Raw genomic sequence first — 26,302 nt, 5'->3', positions numbered from 1 at the left:
AGAGGAGCTGCAAGGGCCAGCCCCAGCCCCATGCCCCAGCCCCAGCCCCCTGCCCTGCTCAGGAGGAAGAGGAGTGGGGAATGGAGGGGGAGATTGGGCCTGGAAAGGGAGAAGGAAAGGTGTTGTTTTAACAAAGATGTCTTTGTTTTTTCTCCACCCAAATCTGTTTTAATTGTCATTATATTAGATTAACTTTCCTCAAGTTGAATCTATTTGCCTACCAGTTACTGTCACCGGCAAATCATCTCCCTGTTTTATCTCATCCAGCTAAGGTTTTCCTCCCTTCTTCTCCCCTAGCGCTACCGAGAAGGGTGAGTGTGCACACAGGCAGGGGGGTATCTGGCTGCTAGCCCAGGTTCAGCCAGCCCAGCTCCCTAACCTAACCCTCGGTTCAGGATAATGCTTCACTGTCACGCTGCTGACCTGCATACCTGTAGCACAGGGAAGAATCTACACAAGGGTATGAAATAACTTCTGAACAATTATTCTTGCTTTTAAAAGGTGTTGAGCATTTTTTACATTTTGTTATGTAAAACAACTTGTAAGAAACAAGCAAGAACCTCTTAATGATTATAGTTAAAGATTTTACCTGATCCCAGTGAAGGCAAAATAAGAATTTCAATCCTTGACTAGCTGGAGATTACAACATCAGCATTTAAAAAACATTTTGCTGTATGTGGACACTAGTACACTCAGTTCTGCAAATGTACTAATAAATATTATGAAATATCATGGACTGCAAAACTATGTGCAACTTACAGAACTGAATATAAACAGTTATTGGTTAATAAAGCACTTGCAGTTTTATCCCCTTTGGATACACTGTAGCAAAAGATTGTTTAACACAATTAACTTTAATAGCTTCAAGGGAAGTTTGGCTTATCATCATTCCTTATCAGAATATCAACCCTATCTCCCAATGAGATTGAGGACCAGTTCCAGCTGGGGAAACAAACACAAAGTAGGAAATTAGCCTGTTTGTATCATTTGTTACTTTCTGTCTATTTTGATAAACAGAAGTGTGTGTCAATGCTGCTGTGTGCTAGGACTGGTCCTTTGTGAAGTTAAACCACGAATACAGCTCTTGGCATAGTTTTGGCACCTGCCAACTAGTACTCTCCCGGTATCTCCTCTAAGCAGTTTTGCAGTTGGCACAGACCAGAAATCATTTCCAGCCTGCACGTGGATATTCTGCCCGGACCATAGAGCAATTAAGTGCTATGGACTCAGTTCTTTTGTGCCTGTGAACATCAATGCCAGAGAATGGTTGTGAACACATTTGACCTATTAGAACAAGCAAAGCATTCAAAGCAACATAGATCTATTAATTTTTTTCTCTGTATGTTATTTAAGAGCATGTGATTCTCCATGGGGTAGTGGTTTTTGTTAACCAGCAGTACGGGGATATGTTTGACACAGCTTGCTAATGTAAGATAACATGAGAACAGTCTTTCAAGTCCAAGACCAAGGAAAACAAAAAGCTTTGGAGCACCAGCCCCAGTGTCTTCCAGCAATTATTCCATTTTCAACCCGATCAATGTGCACACGTGCTCAACAAAAGAACCGTAAATACCCACGTCATAAAAAAAATGCAAAGTCTTTACATGAGCTTGTAAGAGTTCTAATTGAAAGTTAGGATGAAACAGTTGAAATGTCACTTACGTTAAATAACCTCTCAAAGCGCCTTAAGCAGAGGACTGTTAAGTGTCTAAAGCAACATCTATTTTTAGAGGAGCTATGCCAGAGCACTGCAAATCAGTAAAGACTCATCTCTGTTCTGTGCAAATTGTCAGAAAATCTAATGAAGAACATGTATGCCTGTTCTATGGTACACTGGGAGACAGCAAGCACAATTTTTAAAGGGACATCACATCACAAACCATTTGTGCTTTCAAAGTCAACGAGATTGAAGATGAACACTGATATTCATAAAAAATACCTGCATTTCCTATAAGGCTTTCAACAAGGTCTCTCAGAAAATGCTCTTATGGAGGCTAAAAAGTCATGGAATATGAGAGGAAGTCCTTGCAAGTATGAAAATAAAAGACAGTTTTGAACTGTCTGTACAACATTCTGGAAAAAGGAGTGAACAGTAAGATGAGTCTCCTTACAATGCTAAATTATTCTGGTAAAGATGAAGACCAACTGCAAAGAACTGCAGAACTTCAACAAAGCATCAAGCAATGTACTTGCCAAAAGATGGAAGAAATGTCTAAAAATTAAGAGATTCATACGGGGGAAAAAGAAAATTAACGTCACATGGGCTTTAAGCTAACCTTTACTACTCGGGAACATAATCTTGAGATTATATATTCATGTAAACATCATTTCAGTGCTCAGTAGAGGTTTAAAAAGTCAATCAAGCATTAGGATTTATTATGAGGGCATTTTTATGCTAATGTATAGTCCAAAGTCTCCCTGAAAGCTGAACACAATTTCTAATTCTGCCTACCCGTTACAAGAAGGATAACAGAAATGGAAGAAAAGTCCAGAAAATCACAATGAAGATATCAAACCTAAAGAAAGCTTCTATTTTAGAAACAATTAAGTAGCCATGGACTTAACAGGACAGGATAAAAGTTTATAAAGTCAAGGCTTGCTGAAGATCATCAATAGTGTGATCGTTTACTAACTCTTCTAACCAAAAAAAAAAAAAAAGAAAAGTAGGATGGGATTAAGAAACTATCATGTAACAGTAAACAAACACAAGGCTGTGTTTTTCACAGAACACATAGTTCAGCTATGGGTCTTTCTGCTATAGGATACCGAGAACACCAGAATTTTGTAATAAGAAAAGCAACAAGACATATTCATGGACCTTTTCTGGTCCACTGAGAACAGCTTGGAGGAGTTAAGTAAAATACACCACATCTGGAACCCAGAAGTCCTTTAACTGTAAACTGCTGGAGGGTGGGAAAGTATACCAGGAGAAGCATCTTAAAAGCTTGTCCTGCTCTTACATACTACTTTGCTGGCCACCTTCCTCCTGGCTGGCCACCTTTAGAGAGAAGATACTTTGCTAGTTGCATATTTGGACTGATCTTGTGTTCCTGTTATTGCAAATTATCCAGAAGTCCAACTAGCCCTGGTGGTCTATTTAGAAGAATAATATTTTTATCATACAAACTTTTATTTTGGAAATTGTCTGTAAAGCATTTAGAGACACTGTATAAACCCAAAACAAATTAATTTGATTATGTACTCTACCCTACCAACATTATACAAACATTTGCCTGTAAACTGAGTCAGCCCAGTGGCAAGACAACTGAATTCACAATTATTAATTTATATTGCTACGTATATCAAGTAATTTTTATTTTAAATGAAATTGGAAAGCAATTATTTGTATTGGCTACTACAAAGATAAGGGAAACCACAGCAAGCTTACCTGCTTCTGGACAGCACTTGTTAACTTTCTTTTAGAACATCGTTACACCTCCTTAACCAACACAGTGTTTTTCCCTCATAACTGATTTCAAAGCAAACACTAATTCCCAGAAAACACAAAATGTGATAATCATAATAAGAAAAAGCATTTCTAGAATTATTTGACATTACTGTATTCTTTATTATAATTCAAATCAGAAAAAATACTTTTCAGAAAGTTATTAACAATTAAAATTGGAACAAGCAGTAACAAATTTAGAAAAAATGCAAATATCAAAATCATTCAGGTTCTGTTTTAATTACAGAGAAAGTAGACTGTGTTTTAAATCCCAGATTCACTGTAAGAAAATATGTTATATATCCAGAATATTAAAAATGATATACCTACTTGTCAGTGATTCTCCTCCAGAGCTGTGCACCTGCAATTGTGAGAATGTAAGATGACACACAATGCACTAAAACAGAAATCACATATAGGTTTTTCTCTTCTTTATTCATAAGCAATGTGCAGATTTAGGACAAAATGAATACGGAATTCTCTCTAACATTTAAAACTAAACAAAACTAACAGTTCTCAGAAAAAGTCTTTTATGTAAACTTCACATACTAGCTTAAAACATTAATGAAAAAAATACTGTATTGTGTTGCTATATTTTCATGTGGAAGGAGAAGACAACCAACATAACTTTTGCTTTACAGCTACAAACTGGCAACCAGTTTCTACACTCCTTATGACTCTGTAATAGTCTTGCCATCTAGTGGCTGGCTGGAAGCGTGAAGTAGCCCTACAGAAGTGTTATCCTGGGAAGAATTTATTCTGCTGTTTGGAGTGACACCAATTGTCACTACAAGATTTCTATTCTTAGGTTCAAAAACCTAACTGTTCATGAACTTTGTGTACAATACCACTGAAGGCAATACATTTAACTGTAGTAAAATAACGATTCCGTAATCATAAAGCTGGGGAACAGAGGGCTGGGGAACAGACAAAAGAGAAACACAAAGAAGAGATGGTAGCTTGGTCAACAGTGGTACATCTTGGATTTGCTCAATACAAAAATATTAGTCAGTAATTACAGCTAAGATTTACTTGTGTAAATCACCACCTTCCAACTGGTGAGGTATTCAACATTAGAGGTTATTTATACAATACAGAGTCTAAAAATCAAATCATGCTAAGCTTTTTAAATTGGCCTCTAAATTTGCATCACTCAAGCAGGAAACAATGGTAATGGAGACTCCGCAGAAGGCAGTGACAATGAAATGTGTTTCAAAAAGGTTGTGAATAACTGCTGTAACTTAGCAGGAAAGAATAGGCTGTGGAGGTAAAAAATGAAATGCTAGCAATGTTGCAGAGGAATACTGTGATTCTCTGACACTTATTTCCTGCTTTCCTTTGCATTTTTTCAAACACTGCACCTTATTCAGCGTCAAAGAAAAAGCAAAATAAGCCACTTCAGAAAATCTTCCTAGCAACAAGAAATATACATTGATGAACAACCTTTTGCCAGAGAATTTTCAAGATGGTAATGAAGTACAAGACAAAAAAAAGTTAAAACAAATACAACAACATAAAAAACCACCAATAAATCCCTTTTTAATTTGGTAGTATTTAGATAAGACTGTATACACTGGAAACGCAACACTCCAAAAACTAGAAAAAATACTGTTTCACTTATTTCAACTGTGAGAAAGATAGGTTATTTCACAATCCATTACAAAGTTGACCAATTTATATTAGATCTCCACAACTTTCCAACAGTGATCTAATTAGAGTAATGTCAGAAGAAGTAGGAACTTTCAGGAAAACTTTGTATTTTAGATAATGGATTTGGAGACCTTGTAGTTAAAATACAAGAATGACTGTTCATTGAAACTGATTATACTCATGCTGAAACAAATCTCATAACGCCCTGTCTCTAAAATATAGTAGAACAATCTACAATGATCTATTACCAATTGCAGTAATGTCATTTCACTCAGAAATCAGCTAATATTTTTGCAATAATCCTTGTATCATAATATTAAAGAGGATTTAGTAAAGGAGTTGTGGGTGTTTAAGCAAGGAACTCTAACAGTATACTGACCTACCTTTTATCCTGGATAAGACCAAATCCTTTATTATCTGAAGAACTAGCACTCCAAGTATTATGAGTGAAGTCAGATGATACACTCTCCAAGGCGTCAGAGCAACAAACCTAGAATGTTAAGAAATAAACACTTGTAAACTTATTGGAAGTATACGTATAATGACAGCTGTTATTAGTATAGAAAATAAAGAGAAAAAATAGACTGATACTACATTAGTTGAATTTAGTTTGTCCCCACAATGTCTTCACAGAAAGCAAACAATGAGAGTTCCAAGCATGACAGTCTCCTTCAGACATAGAATGTTGTTCACACTTTTATCAAAGCACAGAGGAAGTATACAAGCCTGAATATTTTCGTTATTGCATAAGAAGCATTACTATTTAAATCATTTAAGGTTTTAGTAAAAATAATTGTCTTGACACAACAACTTTCTTTTTTATTCACATATAAAGGTTAAATATTTCCTTGTATTTTCTACAGGATATCAGTTCACATCAGATTTTTATACGAATGATTCTTTCAAATGCAAAGATGAGGTAAAACTGTACAATTCAAGGCACAATACTCAAACTTCATATTGAGCTTCTGTGCTTTTGTTCTTCATTACAAAAAAAACTACAATATGTCTAGTCAAGTCAAACAGCCCTGGACTCACAATGTATGATTTATCATCTCATGCACTACTGACTTTACTGTCCAGGTGTGTCCAGATTAGCACTTCTATCTAACCTTCAATTAAATAAAATAAGTATTTTAATCGTTTGTTTCGAGCACTTTAAGTCAAAGATCTGATTACAAATAATGAGTGCATTACGATCATTTTCAAGGTGAGAGCAAAAAAGTAACTTCAAAACAAATAACTGAAGTTGAGGATAGTCAAAAACAAGAAGTTGTCACTGTGCAGGGCAGTGGATCAAATAAGAATACCAACAGAAACAAAATCATACAAAGTGGAGAGGTTTTCAAGAAACTGATTTGTAAACAGGGCATTTGGCCACCCACCCACCTAGTTGCTGCAGCAGTTTTCCTACAGAAGAGAGGGGAAAGGAAATGTAAAGAAGCAAGTATAGGCACTGGAGGAAGCCAAGTAACACCCTTTGAGCACACCAGGATTTTTACAAAGAAAATTGCCTTCTAGGTGTTTCTACCACAAAAAGCATATCCAGCAGTTGTGAAAAACTGCTCAAGTATTCCTTGAAATTCTAAGAAAATATGATTGCATCAAAGAAAATCTCCATGCCGCTAATTTTCACACTTAATACAATTCACAGAAACTCAAAGCCCCATCACCCTGACCAGACCAGGATATGTCTTCCAATACAAACAGATAACTTATTCTGAAAGTCTTTTTTTTTTTTTTGAAGGGTTTCTACATCTATACAAAGTATGAATTATTATTCTATGGGGACAAAAAAAAAAAGAAAATGTTTTCTCAATTCAGTACCTCTACAATTTCAGCCAGCTCAAGAAAACCAAGAGATGCTTACAGAAAAGATGTTGAAAAAAGTTTTTCAAAACTGCCCAAGCATAGCTCTCATTAAATCAAATAATAATCTTCAACATTAAACATCCTTGATTTTGTTTAAGGGTGAAGTTCAACTGCACTGAAGACTCCATCTAACCTATTTTTTTCACTTGCTAACAAGTGAAAAAAGTGAAGGGGTGGAGATATGACACCATGGAGAAAAGTAAACTAAAGAATTTAAATGTGATTTCTAAATGCCTAAAGTTTGTAACAAATGCAGTCCTTTAAGCTGCATGGCCTTAACACCATGACTATTCTACAGGTTCTTCATGGTGCTTGTACATTAAGGTTTCCTAGGATCAAACAGTATGTTCTGACTTAATTATTAACACTGGGCCATCCTCTGTGGGTAAAAGAAATAAATCAATACTGAAGTTTTTGCATGTTTTCACATATGCATAAATACACACAGTTTACTAGTTCTTAAAGTAAGATGAGATGTTTACTATCTTTCAAATGAATATATAGAGTGTTTGACCTACTTTACAGTCACAACTAATCCATACTCATAGTTTCACTGCAATCACAGCTGTTACCTGCTGTTAAAAACAGTTGTACTAATGTGGACGAGGATTAGCAAAAAAGGATTAGCAAGGTAGCGTGCTGTCTGAAAGACGCTTCCAAGTCATTTCATTCTACATTCTTGATACTGCTGTTTTTCTGCTCCACAGCTTTTGGGGAAAAGAAACAACAATGTAATCTATTTGGAGCAGCTAATGTAGTAGCTGAGCAAAGGCTCTTCACTTACTTGGAAAGCTTTGAATTGTTCTGACTGGACTTCCAGTGCCTTAGCGTTATTAGTTGTCACAATCCCCCCTCCATTGTTTCATTAATTTAGACCACAGCGTTTGCAAGAAAGGCTCTGTCTTGGAAATTCATTCACAGCCACCGTGTCAGCCCCCAGGTGCTCTACCAATACGGATTAGAAAAACTGCAAACCTTACATCAGACAACTCTGACATATATCCTCAAATCCATTACCAGTCAATAGCTGACAATGTCCTCCCTAGTTTTTTTGGTAGGTATCTACCTTCAGCTTATCAAAATGTTAGTCCAACATGCTGGGATATGAAAACCACGTATTATGCTAATGGTGTAGGGATTCAAAATTCTTGAAGGAATTATCAACATGATGCATAGCAACCAGATCAACAAGAAGTTTCAGTCGTACTTTTGCTTGTTATTAGGAATTAGGTTTGGGGTTCCCCCTTTCCCCCCCCACCCTTTCTTTTTTTTTTTTTAAATTAGAATCTACTATTATATTTCTAAAACACAAGCATTCCTGACAAAACTGGAAGGCTCCAGAATGATATCACCACATATTGAACAAAAATATTTGTTTAGTAAAACAACAGCTATACTTAGATACTTATACTACTTATACTTAAGAAGCTTTTATGCTTTTTTTAAAGATCAGTAAACAAAACAGGCTGAAGTTCAAGTTGTTTAATTTCTTCTACTGAAGAAACGTGCTGCTACAAGTGGTGTGGAAAATAACCATTTCCAGAGACAAAGATTTGTTCCCCCGTAAAATTCTGCAGTATTTTGATAGAGATAGCTTTTTCAGAAAGCAAAGGCTAAAACAATGCATAGAATTATGCACTTTACACAATGACTTCAGCGGTTAACAGGGTAGCCTGCATATCAGTGTGGCAAGGGACTGCTGCAGGCAGCGTGGGACTTCATAAAACCAGCTGTGAGGTGCCACGGGACTCAGGCCCTCGCACTGGCTGAAAAAGGCATCCCCAAGACATGAGAGGCCTTCACTCTGACAAAGCTCCAGAGGCAGGAAACAGCCACCTGGTTTGGGGGCTGCAAGAAATACCTCAAGCCTCTCCCCTGGGCGGATGGCAACAGTGATCTCACCTGGAGATGGTCGCTGGGCGGCATACAGAGCAGCCAAATGAAAGACCTACTGGAGGCAGTAAGCAGGGGCAGACCATCGGGGAAGTATGATCTCCAGAATTTGATTGGGTAAGCACCTGAGCAACTTGATCTAACTGGACCTACTTTGGGCAGGTTGGACTAGCTGACCTCCTGTTGTCCTTCCAACCCACATCCTTGTATGACTCTACAAACAGGTGATTTACATGGTATCTGCAGAGATCTTGCAGAGGCACCAACTCAAATCCAGCATTGCAAAGCGGGAAGGCCAAGCAGACCTTGAGCGGTGGATGGAGATTCCCACAATGTCAGAGGCTGGAAGCCTGGGACTTCTGGCAGCAGAGGAAAGGTTCCTTCTCTGCCCTTTGAGCTGAACTTGCAGAATCAGTACCATACCATGCTGTAATAGCCAATACCGGGAAGACACCTGCATTAAAGGAGGCCTCAAAACCAGCTGGGCCTGAAGACAGTGCTAAGACCAAGAGGAAGCAGAAACTGTTAAGGGGTTAAAGATTATCTTCTGCAGGGAATGGAAGCAGACAGCTGCTGAAAAAACACTGTCATGAGAGGCTCACTGCTTGTCAATGGCCTGGATTTGAGGTCTTGCAGAAAAACTGCAAAGGCTTATCTGACTTGACTACTATTTGTTGTTGTTGCACGCATGCATGTGGGCACAACTGGTACTGTCAAGGAATAGCAGGAAAGAACAAAGAAGGACTGCAAACCTCTAGAGATGAACGTGAAGGATATGGGAACTCAGGTGTTATTCCCATCAGTTCTGTAGGTTAAAAAGTTGCCCTTTGTCTGATCAAGCTTTTGTTTATTACTAACACTAAACTGGGAATGGGGATGGGGGGGTGGGAGGTTGGCTGAGCACACCAGAGGCAACAACTGAAAGAAAATGAAATTGATGAAAATCAAAGGCAAAGTCCTGCACCTGGTACAGACCAACCCCCTGCATCTGACTGGCTGAGGGGATACTCCTTGGAAAAGGACATGCAGGTCCTGGGTGACAGTAGGTTTAGCATGAGTAAATTGTGTGGGCTGGCAGTGATGAAAGCTAACAGTGTATCAGGCTGCATGGGCAGGAGTTCACGCACAGCATAGGTGGTGAGCAATTCCCCTTTACAGAGCAGTCATGAAATTACATCTAGAATACTTTGCTTGGTTTTGGGTCTCCCAAAACATGAAAGACATCAGTGATCATGAGCAAATTTAGCAGACAACCACCAAGATGGAGTTGGAGGTGAGGGAGGGGAGGAGCTGGAGCACTTGCATTGTGTGAAAAAACTGAGGAACCTGGTCTTGCTCAGTCTGGAAAAAGGTGGCTTTGCAGGGGGAATGTAATAGCAGCTTTCCAGTATAGCAGCTTTTCCACCGCAAAGTCATTTTCTTAAACACCACAGTGCAACTTCTCTCTGAAAGTATGACTGCTCCTGCTCTTACAGGGAACTGCCCAACACTGTTTCAGAAAAGCCCATAGTGATGGTATGTAGAAAAGGAAAAAACATGGCTGTAACTCTTTCCTGGTTGCAACTCTTTCTCACTTGGAGCTGAATGTAGATCCTTCTTCCGTGCCTACTGCTGGAGTGATCAGCACCAATCCTGCTGCAACAAATTCTGGTGCCCAGTGCAAGCAAGAGGACTGGGGGAAGGGGAGTAGCAGCAGGTGTTTTTCAAACACAGCATGAAACGCAGTTCCTGAAGAACACTGCTGAAACACACTGCAAAGGCAGCGTCAGAAGGCTTGAGCACTTACTGATCGGTGGCTAGGTCACTTCGATTGCCCTCTCGTGAAATCAAGAAGCAATATAAGCTAAATTCAACTGCATTTTTTTAAGTTAATTTAACACTTTGAATGATATTTCCTATTGAAGAAAAAAATCCCAAGTTTGCAAAAATTCACATTAAACATGTAAATTTACAACTTCTACATTAACTGCTCTTAGATGTAAATTATTTTCATATTAAGCATCTGTGTTCTGGAAATACTAAAATGCAGTATCTATAAATATTAAAATCCAAACACTCAAATATTCAACGCATTTAAAATCCAAAACTCTAATTCAGTATTTTTCCTGTTGTTCCTTTAGCACATTTATGTCTGAGATGAAGTATTTCCTGATCAGGAATTATGGTGCAAAAATCCTTTCCCCATTGCTGCACAAAAAGCATAGATACCCACTTATGGTAGAAAAAGTTATGCTTGCTGTTTTCGCAAAATATCCAGTTTGTATTTGCTCTTATTATATGTATGTGGTATTTAACTGTTAATCTGCAAGTCTGAAAGATACCACAAAAGGCTGTGGTATAGCAGGTTCCCTGCTGCAGAGAGGGAAACATACCACATGTAACAAAATACATTTGTGTATATAATGTCAAGAATTTTAGAATGAACAAAGTCTTTATAAATTCTAACAACCCTCTTCACCCCTACAGAAAGCATAAGTTGTTGAAAAAATTATTTCAAGAAAACACTACAAATATTTACTCCACAACTCCCATTTTGCAAAGAAATCACAGCATATTAATCCAAATTTACAATATCCACACTGCCACTTCTGGTGTCTGGCAGCTTGAAGATAAATAGCTGTGTGTCTGTTTAGCCAAAAACATGCAGATTACTGTAATGGACTGTTTCTTAAAATATGTACATTAAAAAGTTTAAAAATACTTCTCATTTAGTGGAAAAAAGTAAAAGCCTCTGTAGAGATATAAATTAGGAAGAAACACCTTTTTCTCTTTAAGTTTTCTGTAAGAATGACTACTCAAGAAAGTAGATATCTAAGACTTTAATAAAATATTACAACAGGAATAGAATGAAGAACTGGAAAGTAGCTGATTCGTGACTTATAAGCTAACCCAAATGTTTTCCACAGGATAGTGCCAAAAGACTAAAAATTCTACCATTAAATAAATAAAAAGAAGTCAAAACAAAACAACGACAACAATAAACAGAAGTGGCATGACTACTATTCTAAAACTTGCCACATTCCCTTTAATTATTTCTTTGTTAAAGACAATTCAGTAATCAACCTTTTGTTCAAGAAGTTTATTTGCCAGGTTTTATTCAACAGATTAGTATTGTATTTGTTCAGCCAGAAAGCACAAATCAAATCAAAGAACCTGAATAGCTCTTCTCTAGAAAACCTTCTAGAATATTAGGAATAAAGATTTGGGAATAATAAGATAACTTATCATAAGAAATAGACTGCTACAAACTCAAACTGTTACAACTTTGACAGACACGTGGAAGGGATGGTTCTCTCAGAGGTTTGTGAACAGGTTGCAGTACCAAAGGCAAAGGCTGCTGAACACTTCTAAAGAATTATATGATTATTACCTAAAGGTTAGTAACACACAGGATAAAAATTCAAATTGCATATTCTCTCTACCCCAACTAGAAGAAACAACATTTTTAACTTATAAATAGGTACAAATAAAAATGAAAATAGTATTCTTCTCTAAGCAAAAAATACCAAGAAAAAAAAACGCACTTTAAAATGCTTTCCATTTAATTGCCAAAGATAAACCTGCTTATAAGTGGTAAATTTTGGAAGCATATCGGTGATTTGGGAAATACGAACAAGTTAATAATAAAGTGTCTCACTGCAAAATTATCTCACAGTCTTTGCAGGAAAACCTCTTGGGAAAAGCAAGTTAGAATTGTGTTTGAACATTTGTAGCTTGCAGATCAGATTTTCTCTAACCAATTGCATTCAGATAGGCATTTGAAATAAAAAGATTAAGAAGGTGGAAATTTAAGCGACCTAAACACCATACCTTCTGAGTCTATCAGGACATCAAATGCTACTGCCACTTCAGCGAAAATGGGCTATTTCCGTCAGTTAAAATTATTTTGAATTAAACACAAAATCAAAGAGCCTGGCTTCCTTTATTTTTGTTGAAACATGTCCAGATCACCTTAATTAACCTATACTCTGGGAAAGCACTGAAGAAATCTTAATCCCATTTTGTCATACAGTAGCAGCAGTTTGATGTTAACACAATCCACCTCTACCACGCTGCCCTAAGTGTCCTTTTCGTTAATGCTCTCATTAGTCCTATAACGTCTACCAAGGAGCATAACATATCCCCCTATAACTTCCATTGTTCTCAAAATTCTATGTATTATTTGGAAAGTCTCATTATTTTCAGTTAATACACACAAAAATATATTTGTCTCTCAGAACAACTGTGCTAGACACAGAATTTATTAGTTTCATCAGGCTAGAACAAACCCAAGCCATGTTACAATTCTGCTATTCTGCTTTGTTTGGGATTTCCATCTTCTGGAAAGTCCTCATCCTGTATTTGAACCTAAATTGTTCAGTAAAGCTTGCTTTCCCTCAGTTCCTCAATTATCCTATCCAATTTCTTTTCTGATTGATTCTGTTTTCTTCTGAGTGGTTGAAAAAAATGCTGTGAACTGCCCAGCTTTTTACGTAATGCAGCTTGGCTCGTAAACAATGTCAATTTTCATTCTTGTAAACTAATCTCTCAGCCAAAGCTTTGCAAACTGTCACTAATAAACTGTTCAGTTAATGGCTTTATTTTTTTTCCTTAACTAAATTTAATTAATTTAGCTTTCTGTTCCACTCTACCTCCAAAACCCTCAAAAGTTAATAATGTGTGTTGAAAAAATAAACATAAGCTTATAACTGGTTGAGTGAAAACAAGTAGTCCCTAAAACTAAATCATGACTTGTATTGCCATCGAAATTTTAACTTTACTTCTGAAAGTATGGGAAGCTTCTGGGAAAGTGTAAGACTGAGAGGAAAAGGGATTCTGAAACAGTTGAATTACTGTGTAAGCTGATTAAAGCAATAGGGCGTAAGCCACTGCTACTTGCAATTTCAATAACCGGACTCATCAAAAATCCAGAGCTGTTTAAGTGAAATTAAAAGCCAAATTTAGATAGCCAATAGAGTCAATACAGAGTCTCTGTGAATTTCCTGCTAATGGCAGCTGGTGGCTGTTGGTAATGAGTGGTTTGGATGGAAAAAAGCCACGGGATCCTTTTACACCTACTAAGCGAGTCATCATTAAAGACAGCACCACACAAACTGCTGGGGAAAACAGCCACTAACCTCACAACGCGCAGGCAGTACTGCTACACCAACTGAAAAACACCAAGGATCACCACATCAGCCTTCTAGGAACAACATCACTAGTATAAGGAGACCACCTACAACAGACAAAACCAAGAAAATAGTATTTTGTAAGCAGTGAAATTCCTAAGGCTCAAAATGCCCTGATGCCTGAGATGTCCTGTTGCTGAGGGCTACCTTCTGAGCAGTACCTATGCTCAATTTTGAGAATAGGCAGAAGTTTACAATCACCTTTCTCAGACACTTAAAATGGAACATCGTAACATTGCTATACCAAACACAGCGTTATGAATAGCTAGAAACTGGCCTATCCAGGAGCCCTTTTTTTAAAAAAAAAAATCTTATAACAAAGAATAGAAATCCAGGTGTTGCATATACCATGTATACACACTGCTATAAACATGCTGAAACCTTGCTTTATAGGAAAGTTATCCATCAAGATGTGGTACTGACACTACAGTTTGTGTGCAAACACCTGAAAGAAATGTTTAGCCCAGCACTATTTTCCTGCTTTAAAAGGATAAATTAAGGAATGAAAAAAATGTTGAGATCTCTCCATGGTAAAATATTATTGTTGCCAAGCAGGGATTTCAAGTAAGAAAAACTTTAATAGCAAGTCTTAAAGAAAATTGGATAGTTATTAAAAAAACAAACCAGACAACAACAACAACAGAACAAACCTGTGAACTCTGAATGTGTTTTGGTTACTAATACTTAAATAGCAATTAGATTTTATACCTGGAACAACTTTACTAGCAGTCTTTATCTGAAGCAATACACATGGCTACTTAAGATATAAGAAATACTGCTTCTTCTTTTGATTAATTTATTCTTCCATAAAATCAAAACATCCATTAGGTCTACGACCAAACTCCCCAAAATTTGAGTATGGATGGCAAAAGACACTATTTTAATGGCACAATTTGGCCAGCTTCTCTGTCTTTAAACCAAGGAACGATAGTTGTCTTTTAGAGTCAATCAGTTAGTTGGTTCATCCAGTACAAAATCATCTAACGTTGTTAACGAGAGACCTGCAGTAACATACAATTTGTATATCCGAAAGTGTATAAAAATCCTCAAAGAAAAGTTGGATTTGGGCCAGCAATGAGAACAGCAAACAGGATAAAGCAATACAATGCAATAAATCTTTCCACAAGGAGACAGAGATCTACTAGATCCTAGCCTTTTTACTGTCACTGTTCCCAAGAAACCCTAAAGAAATCTGTGATTTGAGCAATCAGTGGATATACACAACTGATGCATCTAAGGATGGACTTGCAGAAATTAAGGTATAATGTTAAAAATGCACAAACCATCTACAAACTACAAAAGACATATGACAATATAGGATTACTAAAAATAAATCTGCCCCCTGGATCTCATAAAAAAATATTTGACAGACAGAGAATAAAAATGAAATTATTTTATCCACCAGCAACCCCTCCCATACACACAAAAAAAGGTAATAATTAAGCTAGGATAGTAGATTAAAATCTAAGATTGACTCTTAATACTTAACTTTCAATCTTAGGTGTGATTTTAGATATCCGTTGCCTAACACCTGGAATGCCTAGACTCAGCTTCTGGCACCAGCAGTTTGCCTGCACATGGGAAGAAGCACTCCTTTTTTTTCTGTACTATATGTATAAAATAAGAAAAATGCCACATTCTCTTTTCCTATTTTTTCTTTTATTTTTTTTATGTGGCATTTTGACTTCAGTCCATAAACTATCTACAGCAGAAACAATCCAAATCACACATCAGATAATTAGATGCTAAATAATACATATTTAACCCTTGTTCATTTTAAACATCTTCCACTGAGGGCATTTGCAGGGGAGTTTAAAGCTGTTCACAGTGAATAAATAATGGTGTGATAAGTGATGGCTGCTTTTTCAGTCATCAGATTTGTTTCTACTTTTATTGTCAGCCTTGTTTCTTTTTCTTTTTTTTTTTTTTACACAACGTTAGTTCACTAAATATACCAGTATATATCAAAGCTGAATTTTATTATAAATATTTGATATTTATTTATTCTTAAAAATATTAAAAGTAAAGTATATTGCACTAGCTTTTGCTAGGTTAGAAGTGCAGTCTTTTACATTAGGAATTTCCAGGGAAACTAAAAAATGTTAGAATACAGTAATGCCCAGTCCAAGAACGTCCTGAAGTCATGCTCAAAACCAAGTTGCTTTAAGCCTTTTTAAACAGCCCATGATTATTTATTTGCAATGTTCAAAAATGAAGGAATTTTGGAAAACAGAATGAAATTAAGTTAGTTAGTTTAAATTAAATTTCTTGCACCCACAAGCAAGTTATTTCAGTAGAAAACAATGAAAATGCTTTCATACAGTACCACGGTTTAAAGATTTTTCATGGGAAAGAGGTTACATTCGAATATATTAAAATAAGATCTTGTGGCAAGACATCATACAAATAGTTAACCCTCAGCAGCTCATACTGTAAGGGGTTTTGAATGATGTACATAGGTTCAAGAACTAATCTAATGGAGGGGAAGCATTGCCCTACCAAAACCAAAAGGGTGGGAGGAAGGAACTATGACTGCTCTTCTGACATTTGGAAAGCAGCACAAGTGAACTTCACCCCCCCCTTCCTTCCTCTCCTGCCAGTACTGCTGCTGATCCAGAAGCAGCCCTCTGTCCTTCTGGCCATTCTCATTTCTCAGCTTTGCGGAACAGAGAGATGAGAGGCCCTGCATACCAGGAGTGAGACGCCCCTGCACAAGGACAGGGATGCTTCCAGGCACAGGGCATGGGCGCATGTGGCAGTAACTGAGGGGCCCTTCTTCGGCCTCGAGGCCTGGAAGTGCAAAGCCCTGTGAAGAGAGGCTGAGTCACAGCAAACCCAGACGGCCAGCTGCATCTCCAGAGAGGAGCGCAGAAGCAGCAACCACACTGCACTGCAAATCCGTGATGCCAACACCAAAGCAGGGAAACGCGAGGCTAGCTTTAAGCTAGTGTCTCATTTTCTAAGTGTTTGATTTCACAGGTTTGCTAACAGGACCATTCCTGATGTCCTTTGGTCTCAAACCAAAGAGTTTTACCAGCCAAAACGTTACTGCAGTCTTCCCTGATTTGTTCCCACCGTTCAGATCCCGTGGCACCAGGACAGAGAGCTTCCTGGTGAGCAACGACAATGCCAGCAAAACAAAAGCAGTCCTTGTGCTGACTTTTTTTTCATTCTGACTCATTTTGACAGTAAAAAAAGTAGAGTGAGCTACACATTTTGGTAAAATAACATCAAATACTGGTCACTTAGCAAGCTGCCAGCGGGACTACCACAGGAGATTTTCTGTACATGTTATATGCTACATGCATTATACGCTTTGCTTATGATCAAAGTCACACAAAAGAATGGCAAACAGGTTGCCCAGTAGCTATTATTCCTTGAGATACAGAAGTGAACGAATCCTGTCAAACACTGGCTCTGGTAAAATCAAGAACAATCTCAAAGAAACATAAAGCATTATGACCCTTCCACACTGCTGAAAAAGCAGATGAACTCTGAAACTGGAAGAGCAGAACCATGTAACTTTCCCAGTGAAAAGACTTACCACGGATACTTAACAGCAAGACTGATAATAAAAGGCAACTTAAATTAGACATCACGTGTGCTGCTCCCGGGATTAAAGAGGATAAAATGTTTTCAAAAATATTTGCAGAGAGATTTTCATGTGCAACACAAAGCTTCAGAAAGTTCTCTTTCCATAACTTGGATCGCGTGTTTAAACATCACGCTGTTAGAGTTACAGAGAACTAAGTGGAGTTTGCAATTAATCCACCTCTTTGGTTGTTTGCCTCTCATTCATTTGAGAGGAAATTGGGCAGTTTTAACCACAGGAAACACAATTCAGTCTCAAAGTCTCTACTGTAATATTAGATGGAGTCCTGATACACAGACTGCTCCATGTGAACAAGTGGGCACACAGCAACGTTTTAGATGAGAAAATCGAAGGCATCGCCAGCAGCTACGATCGGGGGAAAGTTCTGAAGAAATTTCACAATGAAAGGCAAGTGGTCTGCTACAGGCATGAACAGAAGACTTGTTGCAAACACAACAACGAAGCCACCCCTAATGCAACCTGAGTAAAAAAGTTTAGCCAAGAAAGAGAACAGGTGCCCTACAGTAACGTTCACAGAACCGCAGAACGGCTGGAAGGGACCTTGCACATCACCCGACGCCTGCTGCCCGCACTGCACAAAGGCTCCCCGAACGAGGCCACCACCCATGCCGGGCCGCCAGCCCCTGGGGAAGAGCCCACGCAGCGACGCGCGGCCCCACCGCCCGAGCACAGCCGCCTCACGCACCAGAAGAGCAGGTTGGCGCAGATGAAGCCGCCCAGGCTGCGCAGGGGCCTCTCCCAGCTGAGGGCCGCCGCGATGCAGCAGCCCAGCGCCAGCCCCGTCTCGCCCAGCAGCGCCGCCCCGGCCCCGCCCGGCACCTCGGCAGCCGCCGCCGCCTGCCGCCGAGCCTCCGGCCGCTCCTGCCCGCCGTCGCTCTCCCCGCCCGCCTCCGGCTGCCGGCGCTCCCCGCTCGCCATGGCTGGGCGGCAGCGGCCGGGCTGCGGCTGCCACGGGACGGCACCGGCGGCGGGGAGGCACGGACGGAGGGAGGCGGGGCCGGGGCGCGGCCGTTACCCCCCGCCAACCGCCGCCAACGGCCGCCAGTGACGTCACCGCAGGCACGGGAGGTGGCAGCAGGTGGAGCGAGGCGCGCGCGTGCGCGTGGCAGGTGCATGGGGATGGGGAGGGGGCGGTGCGTGCGCGGGGCGCCGTTAGGGACGGTTGGTTGGGAGGCCGTTAGCGTCGGGGGGGTACACACGACCGTTAGTGGGTGGGGGCTGTCTGTGAGGGTTTGACGGAGGGCCAGGGGGCAGACGGGCTTCCCCTGTAACCCAGAGCACGGGGATGGGCAACGAGGTCCTGGGAAGGAGTGGCAGCAAGGGTGGAGAGGTGCTTTGCTGGTTTGCTTCAGTCCTGTGCTGGTGGATGAAGCTTTGTCCTGAAAAGAACTTGGTCATGACAGGATGCACTGCCTGGGTTGGCAGAGGGGCAGCTGTCCACTATGTGAGCGAGCTCCTACTTAGTTGCTGAGCTCTGTGGTACCGCTTGAGCATCTGACTCCTTTCTAGAGCATGTGCAGTGATTGCCTACGGATGCCGATTGCCTGTTTTGGGGAGCAGAAGTAGAGGGAATTTTATCAAGTCCATGGGAGTAAAAATAGGGTCCTATGGCAAAGAGGAAGAGATAGAGAAAGGAGCACAAATAGAGGAGCCTCTAATTAGTAATTAACTAATTATCTTTTTTTATTATTTTTTTTTCCAGGCCATTTTAGGATGGTTTTTTGTGTGTTCTAGTGAATGCTGCCCGTAACACTGCTAAACCTTCCTCAGCTCAGCCAGTGGTGGCTAGCTTTCCCTTGCCAGCATTGAGTTATTTTGGTCATGTGGGCTGTCCTATTCAGGATTTAAGTCTAGCGAGCTCCAAACAGCCATTAGATAAGGTTGGAAGGCAGTCAGGTGTTCTTACACACTGTTAAAGTGAGCATGGGATGGTTAGCCACAGGAAGCACACTCTGCTTAAAATGTTTGAATTTGGATTTAACCAACATTAGGTCTTAGTTTGTACTGAATTTGTGAAATGTTGGTAGTGGCTTGACAAACCTGTGGCCCCAAGGATTACAGCCATGGCAGATTTTAGGTAATTCGCTCTTTCCAATAGTTCATGTTTTTAAAAATGTTTTTCAGAAACATTTGAGTATGATCGTGTACCTCTGCATTTGCTCTGTATAGTGTAATCCCTTTGATTCAGACTGTCACAGGACCTGCAGAATCTCCCCCTCCCCAGAAAAGGGGGGTGATGAGGGGTTGTTTCAGAGGGCAGCATAGACTATGGGTGTGGGAACTGTTTCAGATTTCGATTAAACTTGCTTCCGTTCTGTGTTACAGGCCTCTGCTTTTCTGACCTATACCATAAAGCATATGAATGGAAATTAGTGGAAAGCTTTTCCAGAATAGTTTTTGTAATTTAGCTAATGGAAAAAATGCTTCACGTATTGGCAGGTGACAGCTTTTCTTTTTCACTGTAGATAGTTATTGGGCTGGATTTATGACTGAATTTACTGAAAGCACTCTGGTATAAACAGTGTGAGAGAAGAGATGGATTGTTCATTCGTGACCATTGGAAGTTTAAATGTTAAATGTAATAGTATGTATGTTCCCAGCCTTTGATCTGTCTGTAATTTAATGTTTTGTCTGCCAGGGTTTGAAAGGTTTGTGTGCTGTTTGTGCTGGGAAAATCTAGGACTAGTACCCCGTGAACAGTTACATGTATGAGCTGTAATGTGCAGAATGAGATTAGAGAGTGCAGTTCTGGTGTCAGGGACTGCAATGTAAATGATTGATGAAGCCTGTGGAGAAAGCTTCCTAAACGGCTGTGTCAAAGGAGTTTACAGCTATCAAAGCATTCTAATGCTTCTGAAATACATTTTAAAATTCTGATGTCAGCATAGAGTAACGTTGTTAACATCAGTATTTCAGCTCAAAATGTTATGATTGAAACAACAATGAAAGTATCTTCAGTGGAAAATGCATAACTCAATAATAGTAGACAAACTTACCAAGTTTTTTTTTTTTTAATTTGGAGGTTGGTTCCCAAATTTGCTTTTGTGCAGGACAATGGATTGCTCTGAATGCTGACCTATGAGGAGCTGCTTTTGGAACTGATGTATTAAAAATGATTATTTTGTGGGGAAAAAATATATACGGAGTAATTTTCCTTCATTTTTCACCAATTAGAAAGTAACTGAATAAAAAAAAATCGTGGTTTTATTAGGACTGTTAGAATTCACACATTCAACCAATCCGATACATTCAAAGCTTTTATGACCATCTTTTTAATTGCTTGAGTAATGGCTCTTCATTGTACAAAGTGTCGCTATATTGTCAAATCTCACATCTGGTAGAAGATTTTATGTGCAACTGAGGAGTATTTCTGGTCTGGTGGCTGGGCCAGAAGGCTGTTTCCAGTCTAAAATGCTGAATACGACCACCAAATAATTCCAACGGTTTGTCACATACAATTATATTAATGATTTTAAAACCAATGAAAAGTTGAATTAGGTTGAGGACAAAAGGAAGAGAAATGTATTTAATTAAAGAACATGTATTAAATAGTGAAAGTATATTAAGCATGCAATTTGACCAAAAAAAAAAGTTCATGTTTGCCTCTAGAGATCTCTCTCTGTTGTTTGGATTAAGGTGTGGATTCTGTTTTTCTTCATACTGCACTTCATTGATATTACCTGTTTTTGTTTTTTTTGTGTGTGTGGTAATACAAAAATCTACTAGATGTGATTTTAAGCTGTTAAATCTTCAACACTAAAGCAGATATTGAGTGTTGTAACTAAGAAGTCTGAAGATCTTTTCTGCTTCTCAGAATAACCTTCATGCAACAGGAAAAGGAGGACTGAGGGTGGAATACGAATTTCAGTGTGTTTTTCATTATCAGCTACAGATCTCCATAGTTTCTGAAACTGCACCTAAAATACTGTTTAAGGTAGCTTAAAAATGACTCAAAAATCTCTGTCCTATATTTTCTGGTTTGTTTCTTTTTAATAGTTTGTTTAAGTTAAGATTTATTAGGTTGGGCACTTCTCAGAAGTGGAGACAATAAAAGCCGAAGAACTAGACTACAGAAGAACTGAGCAAGTATATATATAATGCTTTGTTTATCTCTTCAATTCTCTCCCAGCCCCCAACTGTTTTCTGGTCAGAAAATTTCTTGAGCCCAGTATGGCTTGCTTATTTAGTAATTCCCTACTGGGTTTCTCTTCCAAATGCTCCTAGAGTAGCTCCTTGAATTCATGTTCTTAGACACAACGGCGTCCTTTATCAAGGAGTTACACAGGTCTGCTGCCTGCTGTGTAGATTCACCCCACACCCCTTTTTTAGAAACAAAAAACAAAAACGAAAACTTGTTTTCTGTCTGTTTTATTTCATCACAGGACCACAGAATAAGTTAGTTTGGAAGGAACGTCTGGAAGACATTTGGTCTGCATTCTTACTAAACGGTTGCGTCAGGTCACTCCTTGTCATGCCCAGATTAGTTCTGAATGTCTCTGAGGACTGGAGATACTACAGCATGCTCTGGGCTGCCTGTTCCAGTGTTTGGCCACCTTCATTGTGAAGAATATTTTCTTCACAAACAAGAATTTCCTATTCAAAACTTTTCATGCTGCAATTTTTGTTCTTTACCTCTTCTTTACTTGCTGTGCATCCTCCAAGAGGAGGAGGACTGCTCTGTCCCATAACCATACACTACGTGCTTAGCATGTAGATCATAGAACCATAGAATGGTTTGGGTTGGGAGAGACCTTAAAGATCATCATCTAGATCCCCATTAACCTTCTGTCCTCCAGAGTGAACAAGCCCAGCTCTCTCAGTCCCTCATTCTACATCACATGCTGACCTTCTATGGGCCCTCTGGGCTCCTTACAGGATGTCAGCGTGTCTTGTTTTGGTAGCCTGAAACTGAACATAGTGTTCCACATGTGGTCTCACACATGGTAGAAAGAGGGGAAGAATCACTTCCCTTGTCCTGTTAATGACCCGTAGTTAGTGCACGATTATGGACTCTGTATCCAGTCATCACCATGCCACTTCCTAACTTGCCTCTGTTTTGAGGCTGAAGAGTCATGTTTTAGTCATTCTTCATGCAGTAGCAGTTCCAAGGCTGTGATCATCCTTGTTGCCCGTTTCTGAAAATTTTTCAGTTCTAGCATATCCTTCTTGTGCAGTTCTAGTCACATCATCACTGCATTCAAAGTGGTGTGTTGTAGGGTCACGGATTTAGATAGTTTCGTAGCACTGCTCTATGGTATGCTGATGTGCCTTTGGTAATAATTTCTAACATCTGATTTTATTTTTTAAAACTGGTTCCAAATACTGAGTCAATATTTTCCAGGAACTACTACACTGTCACTATTTTGTCCCTTAGTGATAACAATCAGTTCAGAGCTTGTTGTTGTGCAGTTGGATCTGGGATTGGGTTTTCCCCCCCACCTCCCCTGCCTCTGCAGAACCCCTGCAGAACTTCAGTGGTGGTCTCCTCTCTATGGTGAGAGTGGACCATTTCCTCTTATTGTCTGTTCCCTATCTTACAGCCAACTATTCTTCCACATCAGAACTTCACTTCTTTTTTGGTTTCATAGCTTTCCTAAAAGCCTTAGGCGATGAGTTTTGCCTTTTGGAAATCCACATGAAAGTTTTCCCTCATGCACAGGTCATTAAAGCCATCAAAGAACTCCAATACAGAGCTTTATTGTACAGTCTGTGCTGCCTCTCCCCAGTAGATTATATTTCTCCAGGTGTCCACTAGTTATGTTGTTTATTTTAATAATTATATTTTAATATTCCCTAATTAACATTGAAAGCCTTTAGTTCCCTGAATCACTTGAACTCCTGGTGTCATACATGATATACATAGCATGCACCTTTCTTTAATTCTGTTTCTGCTTGAAGCTTCATGCATGCTTTTGTGGACTTTCTCAGTGTTTACTAACCTCTGATATCTTTTATAGTTGTGGATTAAGAGTAGAATAACTTCCCAATTAATAACAGCCAAAGAGCTTTTCTCCTTTTATGCACACTGTCTTAGCCTTTCAGCCTCCAAAAGGTCTCTACTCTGTTGTGGAGCATTGTTGAAACTACATTCCAAACTGTTTCTTTTATTTGGCTTGAGTATGTCATAATGTTAAGCAGAAAATGTTAAAATTTGTTAAAATGTACCATACAGTTAACATCTGTGTTGCACCTTTTAAAGTACTTTACTTAGAAGTTTGTGTATCTGTTAAGAGTGGTAGGCACTAACTGTCCTACTCCACCTTCATCCCCTGCCCAGTGTTTTAAATACACAGCATTCACTTAAGTATTCCGGGTCTTGGGGTTCAGTAGAGGTGTATTTTGGTTGTTGTAACTAACTAATAGCTAAAGGAAATGCAGGGAAATTCAGAGACATAATTGCTAGTCTGAGAGAACATCAATCACCTTCCAGAAATGCTTTTAGAGACTGCCCTCTGCTGTTTCTCTCAACCCTCAGCTTTGCTTCTTGCTTTTTTTTTTCTTCGTGAAGTAAAAATATTTTTAAGTTTTGTGTGTCAAATGCAGCATAGTATATCTTGTCCCAAATTATATTCTACAAGAAGAACTTCAGTCACTAAAGTTGTTTGGTACTGTATGAAGACTGTATGTTGCTTTTTCTTACTGTCTCCTTATTTTTACTTCTCACATGATCTAATAAATTTGTGATTAACTTTCCTTATCAAAAAAAGGACAATTTATGGGAGAACATAATTAAAATACAAACCCTAACACATTGTTATCAGCAGGATTATGGTGTTTAGAATGTTTGTGCTGCCTCTGCTAGCTTTTTAAAGTTACACTAATCTGGAAAAGAGAGCACTGGCTAGGAATGAAGAGCTCCTCACTCCAGTATTCCCGTTGTCCTGCTGCATGAGAGGGGGAAGATTGTATTTCCTCCTTGTGTCTTCTTGACCTGTTTTTTGTTTTTTCTGTTTGATTGAAGTCTTTACAGATTGAAGTCTTTACTGGCCTCATAATGTGTGTTTGCACAGTGCCAAGCGTAATAAGCAGGGTGCAATCTTGAACAGATTTCCCAGGTACTTTCCCAATATAAATAACAAAAAACATGAGAACTTGTAATTTACAAGTCAAAGCTGTGGTTGATTTCTAAAACAAATCTTAAGAAAAGTCTGTGCTTGCAAAAGCTTGTAGGTGGCCTTAAAATGAAATGCTTGGTTGTCTGAGGTTATGAGACTGCTTAGGGGATACATAATTATGCTGGATTGTAGTAGACAATGTTAGTTGATAGGATGAAGTGAAAACTTGGTTCTTTTAACAACATGTCTGCGTAGATGTATATTTATGGGAAGAAACCCATTAATATGCATAGCATGCTAAGCAAAATAGAAGTTTCCCAATTCAGACTTTTCAAAAATACTCATGTTACACTGGAATGTTTCTGTTGGGCAGCTGGAATTCATGTGACCTATTGGCCTTGTAAGTTAAAACTACCAGATGGTACAAGATGGAAAAAAAAAAAAAAAGACAATGTTATGATATGAATGTTGATGCCGCTTCTCATCCACAAATGTTAGTATTTGGTAGTTTTTTTTTCTCGCCACTAGGTTATGCTGCTTCATAATGCTGGTGAACTTGAAGCTCTAACAGTAGAATCCAATAGTGAAGTAATATATGGAAGAATCATGCTTATTGTTCAATTTTAGTTTTTCCTATAATAGAGATGTTGGTCGGGATGCTCTGATAGCCCTGCAAGAGGTACTCCATTTTGCATGGTTAATACGTGTGAAAGCAATAGTCAGTGTTCCTTTCTCAAATGCAGTGTTCTCTGAATCTGCGTTTTACAGAATTGAGCTAGTGTTAACGGTGTACATTTCAACATTTTGAGTTGTTGATGTGGCATTAGATGGTTGCTTGGATAATACAAACTGATCAACTTTAAGTTAGAAAGGAAGTATCTTTGATATAATTGTATAGGACCTGAGACAAAGGAATTTCTGAAAGAAAATGCATGTTCACAGACTCAGCAGCTATGGTCAAAGCCCATTAAGAAACCAGTTAAGACAAATGTTTTTGGCTCAGAAATCGTACTGTACAGCCTTCTCATAAAATATTTATGCAAAAATTTATAGGTGTTGTTCAACACTAAAATATGTTGCAGTTCTTGTCTGATTAATCATGGTGTGGAAGATTAATAACTTTAATTGATTTTCATGGTTCTAATTCTGGACCTAATTATATTAACCTCTTATATAGCATTAGCTGTTTGAATGTATGTGGGAGAGTCAATAATGACATTATAGGTTTAACTGCGCTCTTTGGTCAACTCTGCCTGAGAGCAGGCCAAGCAGGCCAGGACCCTCTCTGACTGTTAAGAATTTATGAAACAGGTAAGCTAATAAAGGGGGAGTGTGATTAGTAAGGCAGAATAAAAATCACTGGGAATTAGCAAATTTGTACATTAGTGTCTTGGCTTTATTTGTAAGGAGAGTGACTGAAGCAAAAATATTAGTATCGTGGTAAAACCATACAATGTCTTAGACACTGGGAGAGGAAAGTAATTAGTTGAATTTAATTGTAATGTTGACTTTGTTCATGAACTGACTTTTTAGACATGAGCTATGTGTGTGAGCAGTTCTATGAAGATCAGATGTTTGACAGCGCTTGTTTAAAAACTGTAGTTCA

At 38.8% G+C, this 26,302-nt stretch overlaps 1 protein-coding gene across 1 annotated transcript in view; it reads right to left on the bottom strand.

The window, feature by feature from the left end:
- The window catches only part of RETREG1 (reticulophagy regulator 1), a 65,345-nt gene extending 46,674 nt beyond the window's left edge, over positions 1-18,671 (bottom strand). Inside the window, exons 1-3 of the mRNA XM_083824332.1 lie at positions 18,327-18,671; positions 5,479-5,585; positions 3,776-3,806 (exon numbers count right to left, since the gene is read on the bottom strand). Coding sequence (XP_083680458.1) covers positions 3,776-3,806; positions 5,479-5,585; positions 18,327-18,559 — 371 coding nt within the window. The 5' untranslated portion in view covers positions 18,560-18,671. The remainder of the gene's footprint in view (positions 1-3,775; positions 3,807-5,478; positions 5,586-18,326) is intronic.
- Positions 18,672-26,302: the final 7,631 nt, after the last annotated feature.

This window comes from Anser anser, assembly GCF_964211835.1.
Source record: "Anser anser genome assembly, chromosome: 2".
NCBI lineage: Eukaryota > Metazoa > Chordata > Aves > Anseriformes > Anatidae > Anser > Anser anser.
This window is presented reverse-complemented; position numbering and strand designations above follow the sequence as displayed.